This window comes from Phoca vitulina, unplaced genomic scaffold (assembly GCF_004348235.1).
Source record: "Phoca vitulina isolate PV1807 unplaced genomic scaffold, GSC_HSeal_1.0 scaffold38, whole genome shotgun sequence".
NCBI lineage: Eukaryota > Metazoa > Chordata > Mammalia > Carnivora > Phocidae > Phoca > Phoca vitulina.
In genome coordinates, this window is record NW_022589741.1 from 13630902 (window position 1) to 13644309 (window position 13408).

The 13408-nt window shown below is 43.3% G+C and overlaps 1 protein-coding gene across 2 annotated transcripts in view; it reads right to left on the bottom strand.

Moving 5' to 3' along the window:
• Positions 1–13408, bottom strand: part of DSCAML1 (DS cell adhesion molecule like 1) — a 339429-nt gene that overhangs the window by 36908 nt on the left and 289113 nt on the right. For both annotated transcript variants that reach the window (XM_032427811.1, XM_032427812.1), the window contains exons 15-16: positions 3577–3744; positions 2197–2267 (exon numbers count right to left, since the gene is read on the bottom strand). In XM_032427811.1, the coding sequence (XP_032283702.1) occupies positions 2197–2267; positions 3577–3744 (239 nt within the window). The remainder of the gene's footprint in view (positions 1–2196; positions 2268–3576; positions 3745–13408) is intronic.

Sequence of the window (13408 nt, forward strand, 5' to 3'; positions counted from 1 at the left end):
TCCATATATATATATTCACATATTAATACAAATCTTGACAAATCTTCCTTCCCTCCCTCCCTCTTCTCTCTTTCTTTCTTCCTGTCTCTCTCTCTCCTCCCCTCCACTGCTCCCCTCAACCCCAACAGGCACACTCAGGATTTAAATCAATCTTAACAATATTTCTCTGAAGCATTAAGAAATCAATAGGGCTGATTGCAAATTTATGTCATAAAGCAGTGGCGATCCATCTCACGGAAAGTGTCTTAAAATGAAGTGACTTATCTTTCAAGTGAATCTTTATTTTTCATTAATCTATTTCTTGGTGTTAAAAAAAATCTCCTGAGAAGTCAGGCCAAAATTTATTGATGGGCTGGTTCATTCTGAAGTTCTAACTTTCTAATCAATTTTATTTTTCATTACGAGACTTTGGAGAAATAAATCTGATTCTAAATTTTTATCGACCTCCTGGTCTGAGCTTTGTAGCCAAATGGCTCAGTGTTTTACATATGTATTCATTCCCTGCCCCCACCTCCTGGCTTCCTAGAGTATTCCTAGGACATGGGTCCAGAACCAGGATGCAGACAGACTTGGGGTTATAGACTCTAGGCTTCACCCCCTGTTTCTGAGGGAAGCCCTGGAGCCCAGATCCGAATCTGAAGGGGAACCATGGCTCTGGGCATCTGCTAGGTGGGCTGTTTCCCAGGAACGACCAATGGCCCAGCCTGTGCCCCATTTCCATCCTGGTCATTTCTCTAGGGAAGGAAGGAACCAGGCTCTGCTGTGTGTGTGTGTGTGTGTGTGTGTGTGTGTGTGTGTGTGCGCGCGCGCACACACACACACACACACGAGTGTAGTCTTCTTAAGGATAATACCACTAAGCCCTTCTGTTGAAAGGCACAGAGGAGGACTGAAGTGCCTGAGCTTTTCCCATCAGAAGTTAGAGCCAGAAAATGACCTTGGAGGTCTGATCCCAGCTGCGGATGAGGCATCCCCCCAAGCCTCACTGTTGAGATGGGAATGGTCCGAGAAGAACATGTACGGGCCCTAAGAAAGCTCTCTGTTCCTGAGCTCCATGCAGTGGGCTGGGGCTCTGGACCACGTAGCAGGGGCAGCTGCAGGCAGAGCTGGCAGAGGGAGAAGCAGGCTCCCCGCGGAGCAGGGAGCCCGATGCGGGGCTCGATCCCAGGCCCCTGGGATCATGACCTGAGCCGAAGGCAGACGCTGAACGCCGGAGCCACCCAGGCGCCCCTGGACCACACACATTTAAGTTCCGCCTCTCTCACTACTTGAATGGCTGTGGGCAAGTCACCTTGCATCTCTCTGCCATGCCCTCCTCTGATGGATGGGGATACAAACACCTCTTCTGGCCCCCGTCCAGGAACAGAGGGTCAGACAAGTGAGTGTAGGAAAATACTGGAAGCCTGGAAGCTGAGTGCAACAGGCAGCCGTCAGTACCGGCGGCCCTCGTGTGCCCAGGGCGGGGATGTGGCAGTGAGGCTAGAGTTTTCCAGGACAGGATTTACTGATCCTGCTCAACGTTATTCTGATCTGTTTCTCTGCCCAGCTGTGGGAACTCTTCTAAGGGTTTTCTTAAGTGACAGGGTCTTCTGATACCCTGTAGAATTCACAGGTCTCTACCCCTTCGAAATGGTTGCAGAACAGACTGGTCTGTTTTTTCCGCAGTTCATCCACCCCCAGAGGAAGGGAGGGCAGTTATTTTCACTCTGGTTTTATAGAGGAGGAAACTGAGGCCTGAAAACACCAAGACTCCTGTGTGCGGCCTCACTGGGAAAAAATGGAGGGTCATATCACCATACCTCCTGGCTCCAGTCACAGGGCCAAGACGAGGGGGAGACCCTGTCCTGTCATCTCCCATTGTCCACAGGGCCCCCTTGAACTTTGTACAAAATCAAATCCAACTCCTGACCTATTACAACATGTGGGGTTGGGAAGAGAGGCCAGTGTGGTGGAAAAATCGTCTTCCCCTCCTTGGCACCGCCGAGTTCTGAGAGCCGAGGTAAAGAGAGTGGTGGGGGGACCCAACCCTTCTTCCTCCTGTCTTTCCTCTCCTCTGACCTCACCTGTTTAGCAAAAAACAGGCATGAGAATTCTCAGAGACTAGAGACTAGCAAGCTTGCTGGGGCTTCACTCCTGAGTTGAGGAGGGAGGAGGGATGGAGGCAGTTAGCAGGGAAATGCTCTTGCTCTCGCTTACCTTCCAGGTCACTTGGATACTCTGTGAGGTTACTGGCTGCAAGGTGACATCCATGGGGGGCCCATCGGGAGCTGGTGGATGGAGAAACAACATTACAAGTCAAGTCTTGGAAGAAAAGAGTCCTAGGTCCTCACTCTCATCCTCCTGAGCTGGAGAATTGCTAGGGAACAGAGGAAAAGCTCATACACAAAAGCAGAGAACCTTCAACTGAGCCCCCTGACACAACCGCAGGGCTTACAGTTCCTCTCCTTTCTCCACGATTTGCTTAAAACAGCAAACAATGACAATGAAATATTACTATATATCCGGCAGACCGGCAACAATTTTTAAAAAGTTTGATAGCCTCAAGTGTAGGCAAGGGTGTGTCGGGGCAGGAATTCTTATATATACCCGCCATGGGAAAGCAAACTGGCTCCGTACTTTGGAAGACATTTTGGCATTCTTGGTTAAAGGTAGAAGTATGCTCATCTGATGACTTTGTAATTCTGCAACTACTTAGATTCCATAGAGAACTCGCAAACCTCTGTAAGGGTACCGGTACAAAAATGTTCACAGCTCCAAACTGTCAACGACCCAAATGTCCATCTCTATGAAAATAGACCAAGAGGCTGAGGTTATACGGCAAGGAATACCACCCAGCACTGAAAATGCACAAATGATGAAACTCACAAAAACAGTATCGATCAAAACAAGGAAGACACAGAAAAATATGTCAAGAATAATCTCATGAATACATGCCACTGGGAAATAAGCAAAACTAAACTGTATGCTTTATGTGTATATACATTGTAGTGACAGTGTAGGAAAGAAAAGCAAGAAGGGCTACTGGTTACTTTATGGGGAGGAACGGGAAGCTCTGGTCGGGAAGGGGAATGGGGAGGACCCCTGGCATGCTGGCAATTGATAGTGAGTGTGGGTTATACTAGTTTTTACTTTATTTTTATTTGTAAAGTTGCACACATATATTATATGTACTTTTGGTATTATTTTATATTTTACAATAACAGGAGAAACTATAAGGAGAGAAAGCTTGTTTAAACTTTCAGACAAAATCCAAGACAAAGGTCACGGAAATTAATACAGGGCACTAGTACTCTGCCCTTTGCAGATCTAGCAGATCTGTCCTTTCTAGACAGGCTGGAGCCAGGGGAGTGAGAAAGAACCATGAACAGCTCCCCAAAGCCCAGCATCTACAACTCCACCTGGAAAAGGTCAAACAGAAGAGCCTCCAATGATCCAGAGGCAAACACAAATAAATACTTGGGATCTCTCCTTCCCTCTTGTATTGCAAGCCCACCATCAGTGGACAGGATGGGTGTGGGCCTCAGATGGGCCTGATCCCCAGGGCCATGGGAAAGAACCACAAGGCCAGGTACTCACCAGCTTCCTCGGTGCTGATGGTGAGCTCTTTGCTCGGCTCGCTGCGGCCAATCTTGTTGAAGGAGTACATGCGGATACTGTACACAGATGCTGGGTGCAAGTCCACGATGTTGGCCTGGTTGATGGTGGGGGAGATGTTGCGTGTGGACTGCTTGAAGTCCCAGGAGTCTGGAGAGAGAGCACCCATTTCAAACCATGGCCAGGAAACCCCGCAAACCTTCCCCAGCCTCAAGTCTCAATCTCCACTGTGGGACCCAGAAGAGGTCCAGCTCTACACAGACAGCAGCAAGAAGGCCCAGGCCTTAACAACTTCACAAAGAGTGCAAGGATTTTGTTCCATGAAGCTCAAAGAGACCAAGGGATGCCTGAGAATGTGAGCAGCAAATGCCCTGCCTCTCCTCTGCCCTGGGCCAGCTTGTGAGTTCAAGCCCCAGACGGGGGTCAGACGATATGTTTCCCAAGGCCCCTTCCAAGATCCCCATTTGCTTGCTAGCCCTAAGGGTGTGATTAGCCAGTGCCCTTCTTCCTGGCCTCCCACACCACATCAGTGACCTGTTGTAGCCATGAGATCCCTATCCACTCAGTGCCAAGGGTGAAGCCAAGTCTTCTCCCCCTTTTTCCTTCTGTACCTGCCTCCATAGCTCTTTTCCTTGTTCACGTGTGTGGTGGTGGTTTTGAGTGTTACTTGGTCTTCGAGGGGACAGACCGAGTGCCAGAGTCCCCAGCCCAAACCCTACCCTCTTTCTCTCACCGGCAGGAGAATGCTGAGTCTTTAGGGTCAGGAGCCAACAGAGAGATGAGCATCCTCCTGGTTCACCCAAGGGGACTGGCAGCCCATTCCAGGGCTGTTTAACAAAATTGTAGAAAGTGAAAAATACCAGATAAATGCCACTCAGGAATACTGTGACATTAAACATTCTTCCTCTCCAGAGGAATCCAGTCATTCATTCGCTATATTTTTTGCTGTGCACCTACTGGGGGATTCCCAAGAAAAATGGGAAGGGCTTGCAGTTACAGCAATGTCTCAGCTAGGATCTTCCAAACCCAGAATTCATAACTAGATTACTTTATTGGCACTTCACTTTGAAAAGAAAAAAAGGCAAAGCACGAGAAAAAAAAGCTGATAGTAGGGCTTAAAAATCTTCTCGGGGCATGTCCTGATGTCACTATTCAGTCTAATTTTCCATGCCTTTTAAATCCACAGTAGAGGATCCTGAAAATTCTCAGTAGAAAAGATTAAATTGCATTCACTGCTGTTTAATCCCTAGAACAGGAGAGGAGGCAAGCATATTCTAGAAAGGCTGTTAGGAAGACTTCTTTTCCTTTTTTAAAAAAGGCTTAAACCTGACAAATCAGTTCACCAGAAGGGACTATACCATATGCCTTCAGATTCTGGTTAATTGAGGTCTTGATGGTTTTCAAAACACCACTTTTAGCTGCATAGGCTCGGCATCTGTGAAGGGCACTGGCCCAGCTCCCCATCTGCAGTTTTGCATTTAATTCTTTGGTTTTATGAGCCAAAGTCACAAATGCCAGGCTGCGGATGCTCAGAAACACATTATTTTCTCCTTGTCTTTTAAAACATCCCAGCCACCCAGAGAGTCACTCTGTGGCTGGCAGAGTTGCAAATATGTGCTCCTACCTGCTGTGGGTACCTCTTCGGTTTGGGAGGGAATGGACTAGCAACATGGTGGCGGGCGTTCATTTCTCTCTGTGGCCTCCCGGGAGCGGGTGCCAGCTCACACACACATCATACTTGATTTGCCCATGTTTATAGGAGAGGGACAGTAATCACGAGTCAGTGAGTTCATTTTTGATGAGGGCAGGCAGAGGGAGGAGGCCCACATGATGTGCCTGAACACAGAGGGGCTAAGAGAAAAGATGCACCAATATATATACATTTCATTAAAAGAGACCTGCTCTCCATATTGGTAAGGAAGTCTTGCGAGTATTTAAATGCATGATCAGAGTTACAAACCATGGGAGGTGTTGTGGATTGAAATTTACATAAAACTGACATTTTCTTCACAATAGGTTCAGATTATTATTTCCTCATTTCTTTTTACCAGTATCACAGCAGTGATAACGTGTCCCTCTGTGTGCTTGAGTCACCTGGTACCGATTTGTCCCATTACAGTGGATGTTGACCTCGATCACTTAGGTGCTCTTGTCAGCTTCCTCCACTTACTATGAAGTTACTATTTCCCCCTGTCATTAATGAGGGTCTTAGAGGGCTTCACTGAGAGATGTGAATAAACCATCACATTCTCTTCTTAGTTTCTCTTTGCTTTGCAAAATGAAGTCTGTCACTTTTGTTTACGTGGAGATGCCGGCTTTTGCAGGTTGGGATTTTAGTCCATCAGGCCTCGGGCCAGTCCATTATATTCCACACTCATGTCACAGACATACTCTTCTTTATTACTTCTTTGTATTTTCAAAAAAAAGTCTATAAGAATCGCATTATTAATATATGTCAAGTGTGTTAAGTTTCTAAAATATCACTCAGCACACGATACAAATTTTCAAAGAAATAGAAGACTCAGAAAAACTGCTCTAACGTATTTTATCTCAAGGTGTTCATCTCCCTAGTGTGTTTGCAAAACACAAAGAATATAATCCAAAAATAGATTTATAAGATTTACACAATTGAAAATAATCTTGATTTCATGGACAGGAAAATTTTCTTCTCTATCACTTCTAGTGTGTACATAGTTCCTATTTCTATATATGTCTATGTGCATAAAATGTTAACATTATTTGATTCATTCTTTCTTGTTACCTTCTTAACATGTTTCTATTATTCTTCTCAGTTAACAGAAACTGCTACAGACATTCATTAGGGCTGTCTCTGTGTATTGGTCTGTGTTCTTTTCAGATAAATTCTAGTTAAGATACATTGGAGTAAAACCTGGGCTTTCCCATTTACTGGATATTTGACAAAATATTCTCATAAAAGAGGAAAGGTAATATTATTATTCTCAGATTATTTATGTGGTTCATGCATTAATATATAAAAAACTGGTAGAAAGATATGTGGTGTATAGTAGATTTTCAAAAAGGTTTGTTGCTGCTATGTTCACAATCCTATTAGGCCTGTAAATTCCATATAACCTTTTCATTGGACCAGAGACATTGGCGTCACTGGTTAAAAATGAGCTGGTTAAAAATGTGGAAACTCAGGTCCCACCCCAGAACTCCTGAGCTAGATAGAATCTGGATGTTTCCAAGGTCTCCAGTGTGTTCCCTATGCATTAAAATTTGAGTACACCTCTAACTCACCATAACTTTCCCATCCCAGAAATACACACCATTTATCCTATAAGATATAAATATAACATTCAGAAATGTGTATGCCTGTGTTGGGGCCTTAATTTTTTAATTTATCTTCCAGAAAAATATAGTCTCCACAGTGGTTTTTGTGGACCATGTGTCATCTTCTTTCCTCAGAGTTAGAGAATATTACTGTGTAAAAAATGATCTTATTGGATAATTTAGGAATTCTCCTAAGTCCCAGTGAGTTCTCATAAGTCTCTGGTTTCATCTTGATTGGATAATTTAGGACACTCTCCTAAGTCCCAACGAGTTCTCATAAGTCTCTGGTTTCATCTTGGGTCAAATGATGAGCTCTGTCTATGGGCACCTGGTGACTTGTTTTGAGATCCAGGGACGGCTGCCATTCAGGGATGTGGCTGAAGAGGTGTCTCATAAAGAGCGGGGAGTGTACAAGGATGTCATGTTGGAGAACTTACAGGAACCTGGCCTCTGTGGGTGAGGAAAACGTCCCCCAGGAATGCCCAGTCCACTCTCCGGGGGTTTGGCCCCATTGTTTGTGGCATGTCTCCTGGGAGCTTCAGCATCCTACGACAGAGTTTCAGATACCTGCTTTCAAGGACATACTGGGAGTTTGTTGGTATAGAAAAGGAAGACTTCGTGATCCTTCATCATAACTTTAAGCTTCATCTTTCCTGAGGTAACCTACATCCTTTACTCAAGATTAGTCATAATTCTATAAATTCAGTGGCATAACATATTGTTGCCCCCATCTTAACGTCCAGTTTCCACACCTTATTTCTGACCCAGTAATAGTTAGAAGTGGAACTCAGGATCTGAAATGTTTACTGTCCTAGCAACAGTAAAGGTGCCATCAGAAAACAGTGTTTTGGGAAATCATATCCTAGAATATTCTAATATCCTACAATGTCCTCTCTTCTCACCTGAGCACAACACTGGATTGGAGATTGGGAAATCTCCAGCCAAACTGATGTTCCTTTTTTTAAGAAACAGGCTTTGCTGTCTGTAAGCCAAACCTGGTTCCCTTTCTGGAGCAAAAGAAGGAGCCCTGGAATGTGAGGAGAAAGGAGATAGGGGCCACACACCCAGCTGGGTGGGAGTGGGGCCAAGGGTCACAGAGGAAGCCAGATCTTAAAATATGGTTTGGGAAGGTCTGCTTTAATGGAAAAGGTTTTTAAGACACCTATGTTTTCTGTTGCTGTCACAGAGGGACATCTGCCCAACTTTTATTGTCTCTTAGAAACCTCTGGGCATCTCCTTCTGCTCAGTGGTCTTCCGCCACATTCACACTGAGGCCCCAAAACCCCTTGGACTGTGAGGCCCGGCATGATCTGGCTGCCGTTCTGTCGCTCGTGGGGGCCTGGGAAAATCTGTGCATGCTTCCTAGGAATTCCATGCTAAGCCATTTTTAGAGTTCTGCGTTGCCTCCATGTAAGAATTGGAGAGGGAAGTGGTTGAGATAGTGGGATTTGGTTTAGAAATCCCAAGAACACTGGAGACAGGTATCATGCATGTTTTCCTGAGTCACTTCCAATCCTGTGGAGGCTTCAGATAGGACCCTCCAAGGTTCAGACTCAGGGATTTCATTATGTCACAATGCACCTCCTTAGAATGAGAAAATGGAATCTTCCTCTGTTCCACTTTGAAATTTCCTTGTTCTTTGTAGGAACTAACTTGGGAATTTCAAGTCTCAGGGTCCTGGGATCAAGTCCTGTGTTGGGCTCCGTGCTCAGTAGGGAGTCTGCTTCTCCCTCTCTCTCTGCCTCTGCCCTTCCCCCTGCTCGTGCTCTCTCTCTCTCTCAAATAATTAAATAAAATCTTTAAAAAAAAAAAAGAAGTTTCAAGTCTATACGCACCAGTTCCTCAACAGTAATAGAGTTTTATATATCTATTCACCTCATAGAATTCTTTCTTTTATTGAGGTATAATTGACATATAATATATTAATTTCAGGTGTATGGCATAACGATTTGCTATTTACATACATTGTGACATTGTGCAGTGATCACTACTTTAAGTTAGCTACTGTCACCATTTTTCCTTTTCTTTTCTTCCTTTTTTTTCTTTTCTTTTCTTTTCTTTCTTTCTTGTTCTTTCTTTTTTTTTTTTTAATGTAGGCTCCACACCCAGCATGGAGCCCAACTTGGGGCTCGAACTCACAGCTGTGAGATCAAGAGTCAGATGCTCAACTGACTGAGCCACCCAGGTGCCCCCAAAATTTTCTGCGTATGATGAGAACCCTCAACATTTAGTCTCTAAGCAACTTTTAAACATGCGATACAATATTATTGTCTATAGTCACCATGCTGTACATTACATCCCCATGACTTATTTATTTTATGACTGGAAATATATACTCCCTGATGTCCTTCCCGCATTTCATCCATCCTCAGAACCCTTCCCTTCTGGTAACCACCAGTCAGTTCCCTGCATCTATGAGGTTTATTATGTGTTTGTTTTGTTTTCAAGTGAAATCATATGGTATTCGTCTTTTTTTCTGTCTGACCTATTTCACTTAGCGTAATACCCTCCAGGTCCACCCATGTTGTTGCAAATGGCATGATTTCACTCTTTTTATGGCTGAGTAATATTCCATTGTGTGTGTGCATGTGTGTGTGGGTGTGTGTGTCCCACATCTTCTTTATCCATTCATTTATCAATGGACTTAGGTTTCTTCCATCTCTTGGCTATTGTAAATAATGCTGCAATGAATATAGGGGTGCATAAATATTTTCAAATCAGTATTTTTGTTTTCTTGGATAAATGCCTAGAAGTGGAATTGCTGAATCATATAATAATTCTACTTTCAAATTTTTGAGAAACCTCCATACTGTTTTCCATAGTGGCTGCAGCAATTTATAGTCTCACCAACAGTGTAAGAAGGTTCCCTTGTTCTTCACATCTTTGCCAACACTTGTTATTTCTTGTTTATTCAATTCTTTGAAGGCTGAGGGAGGTGGGGAAGCTGCAGAAGAAAAATCTCAAGCTTGTAGAGGTTGGTTCATGAGGTTTAAGGAAAGAAGTAATCTCTATAAAAGTGCAAGGTGAAGCAGCAAGGGCTGATGTAGAAGCTACAGCAAGTTCTCCAGAAGATCTAGCTCAGATAGTCAGTGCAGGTGGCTCCACTAGACGACAGATATTTCAGTGTAGATGAGACGGTGATCTATTGGAAGATGCCATCTAGGACTTTCATAGCGAGAGAGGGGAAGTCAATGCCCAGGTTCAAAGCTTCAAAGGACAGGCTGACTCTCTGGTTAGGGGCTTAATGATCCTGGTGACTTTAAGTTGAAGTCACTGCTCATTTAACATCCCCCAATCCTAGGGCCCTTAAGAATTATGCTAGGGGTGACTGGGTGGCTGAGTTGGTTAAGTGTCCAACTCTTGGTCTCAGCTCAGGTCTTGATCTCAGGGTTGTGAATTCAAGCCCCATATTGGGCTCCATGCTGGGTGTGGAGCCTACTTAAAAAAAAAAAAAATTATGCTAAATCTACTCTTTCTGTGCTCTATAAATGGAACAACAAAGCCTGGATGCTGGCATATCTGTTTATAACAGGGTTTGCTGAATATTTTAAGCCCACTGTTGAGACTTACTGCTCAGAAAAAAGATTTCTTTCAAAATATTACTGTTCATTGACAATGCACCTGACAAGAGATCTGACGGAGATGTACAATGAATGTAGTTTTCATGCCTGCAAACACAACATCCATTCTGCAGCCCGTGGATCAAGGAGTTATTTCGACTTTCGAGTCTTGTTATTTTAAGACATATATTTCACAAGGCTATAGATGCCATAGATAGTGATTCCTTTGATGGATCTGAGCACAGTAAATAGAAAATCTTCCAGAAAGAATTCACCATTCTAGAAGCCAGTAAGAACATTGATGATTCATGGGAAGAGGTGAAAATACCAATATTAACAGGAGTTGGGAAGAATTTGATTGCAACCCATATGTAGACTTTGAGGGGTTCAAGACTTCAGTGGAGGAAGTACCTGCAAATGTGGTAGAAACAGCAAGAGAACTAGAATCAGAAGTGGAGCCTGAAGATGGGACTGAACTGCTCCAATCTCATGATAAAACTTGAATAGATGAAGAGTTGCTTCTTACAGATGAGCAAAGAAACTGGTTTCTTGAGATAGAATCTACTCCTGGGGAAGATTCTGTGGAGATTGTTGAAGTGACAACAAAAGAGTTAGAATATTACATAAACATAGCTGATAAAGCAGTGGCAGGTTTGAGAGGATGGACTCCAATTCTGAAAGAAGCTCTACTGTGGGTAAAATGCTATCAAACAGCATCGCATGCTACAGAGAGATGGTTTGTGAAAGGAAGAGCCCATTGAAGTGGCAGACTTCATTGTTGTCTTATTTTAAGAACTTGCCCCAGCTGCCCCAGCCTTCAGCAACCTCCACGCTGATGAGTCAGCAGCCGTTGAGACCGAGGCAGGACCCTCCACCAGCAAAAAGATTATGACTTGCTGAAAACTCAAATAATGGCTAGCACTTTTTTTTTTTACAATAATTGTTTTTAAAAATATAATGCTCTTGCACACTTAAAAGACTACAGTATAGTATATGCATAACTTTTATATGCACTGCTTTATCTTGGTGATCTGAACCAGCAATATCTCCCAGGTATGCCTATAATTATTGATAAACATGTACTTATTGCCACTTGTTAATTGTTTTCCACCTGTTCCGTAGTTTCTCTCTATTCCTTCTTTTGCTCTCTTCACTTGTGGTTTGATGACTTTCTTTAGTGGTGTGCTTAAATTCTTTTCTCATGATCTCTTGCATTTTATTTTGTGTATCCCTTAACTAATTATTGTAGTTACAGATATTTTTACGACTTCTCTTCTAGCCTTCATACTAGCTTTATAAGTGATTAATCCACTACATTTACTATATGTTTACCTTTACCAGTGAGATTTTCACTTTGATATGTTCTCCTGTTATTAATTAGTACCCTTTCTCTTCAGCTTGAAGAAGTCCCTTTAACATTTGTTGTAAGACCAGTCTGGTGGTGATGAACTCATTTAGCTTTTACTTGTCTGGGTAACTCTTTGTCTCTCCTTCAATTCTGAATGATAACCTTGCCAGGCAGAGTATTCTTGGTTGGAATTTTTTTTCCCCTTTGGCACTTTGACTACACCATGCTGCTCCCTTTCGGCCCACAAAGTTTCTGAGGAATCTGCTGATAGTTTTATGGGGTTTCCCTTGTATATAACACGTTGTTTTTCTCTTGCTGCTTTAAAGATTTTTCCCTTTATCTTTAGTTTTTGACATTTTAATTACAATGTGTCTTGTTGTGGGTCTCTTTGGGTTTATCTTATCTGGAACTTTCTGGGCTGCCTGGATCTGGATGTCTGTTTCCCTACCCAGGTTAGGGAAGTTTTCAGCCATTATTACTTCAATTAAGTTTTCTGCCCATTTATTTCTTCTTGAGGAGCCCTGTAATGTGAGTGTTACTCTGCTTGCTACTATTCCATAGGTCCCTTAAGTTATCTTCACGTTTACAAATTCTCTTATCTTTGTGCTGCTCTGTTTGGAAGAGTTACACTGCCCTGTCTTCCAGGTCACTGATCCTTTCTTCTGCATTGTCTAGTCTCCTGCTGAATCCCTCTAGTGTGTTCTTCAGCTCTGTGACTTCTGTTTGGTACTTTTAAAATATTTTCTGTCTCTTTGTTGAAGCCCTCACTGCGTTCATCCATTCTTCTCCTAAGTTCTATGAGCATCTTTAAGACCATTATTTTGAACTCTTTATCAGGTAAGTTATTTACCTCCATTTCATTAAGCTTTTCTTTCTGGGATTTTTTTTTGTGTGTGTGTTCTCTTCATTTGGAACATATCTGTTTCTTCATTTTGCTTGACTCTCTGTGTTTTTTCTATGTATTAGGTAAAATGGCCACCTCTTCCTGTCTTGAAGGAGTGGTCTTATGCAGGAGATGAACCAGATTGTTTCACCTTGCCCTAGCCCTTGGTTGTTGTCTCTTGAACCTTTGTGATTAAGCAAAGTTTATTCTTGATAGGTCCCAGTTGTTGAGGGTGTGCCAAGACCTTCAGTGTTCCAGAGGGAGGGATCTTAGCACCTGCTGACTTTCAGGCTGATTGGAAGCCAGACTCTCAGACAGCAGCTTTTAAAGTATACAAATACATACAGTTCTATGGGACCACAATCACAAACCCTGCTGACCTCCAGACCAGGTCATCTGGAGGTGTCCCCTTGGCAACAGTTGCAAAAAATCAAGGCTCCAGACAAGTGTATGAGCTCCTTTCTGGGATGTACTAGTGAGCTGTAGTGAGGCCAAGGGAAAGCACAAAGGTGGCATTCCCCCAGCCCACATTCCCTTAGAACATTTCGGTAGTCTCTAGATGTGACCTGAAGCCTGCCCCTCAGGTTGAAGTTCCAGGACAAGTAAGCAGGCCTTTTTCACAGGAAGACTGGGATATGTTTCAGTCTGCTGTCTGTGTAGTATCCTGGGGGTGAGAGCCTGCCAAGAATTATCTCTCCGATTGTTTCAGAAGTGCTAATATTTACCAAG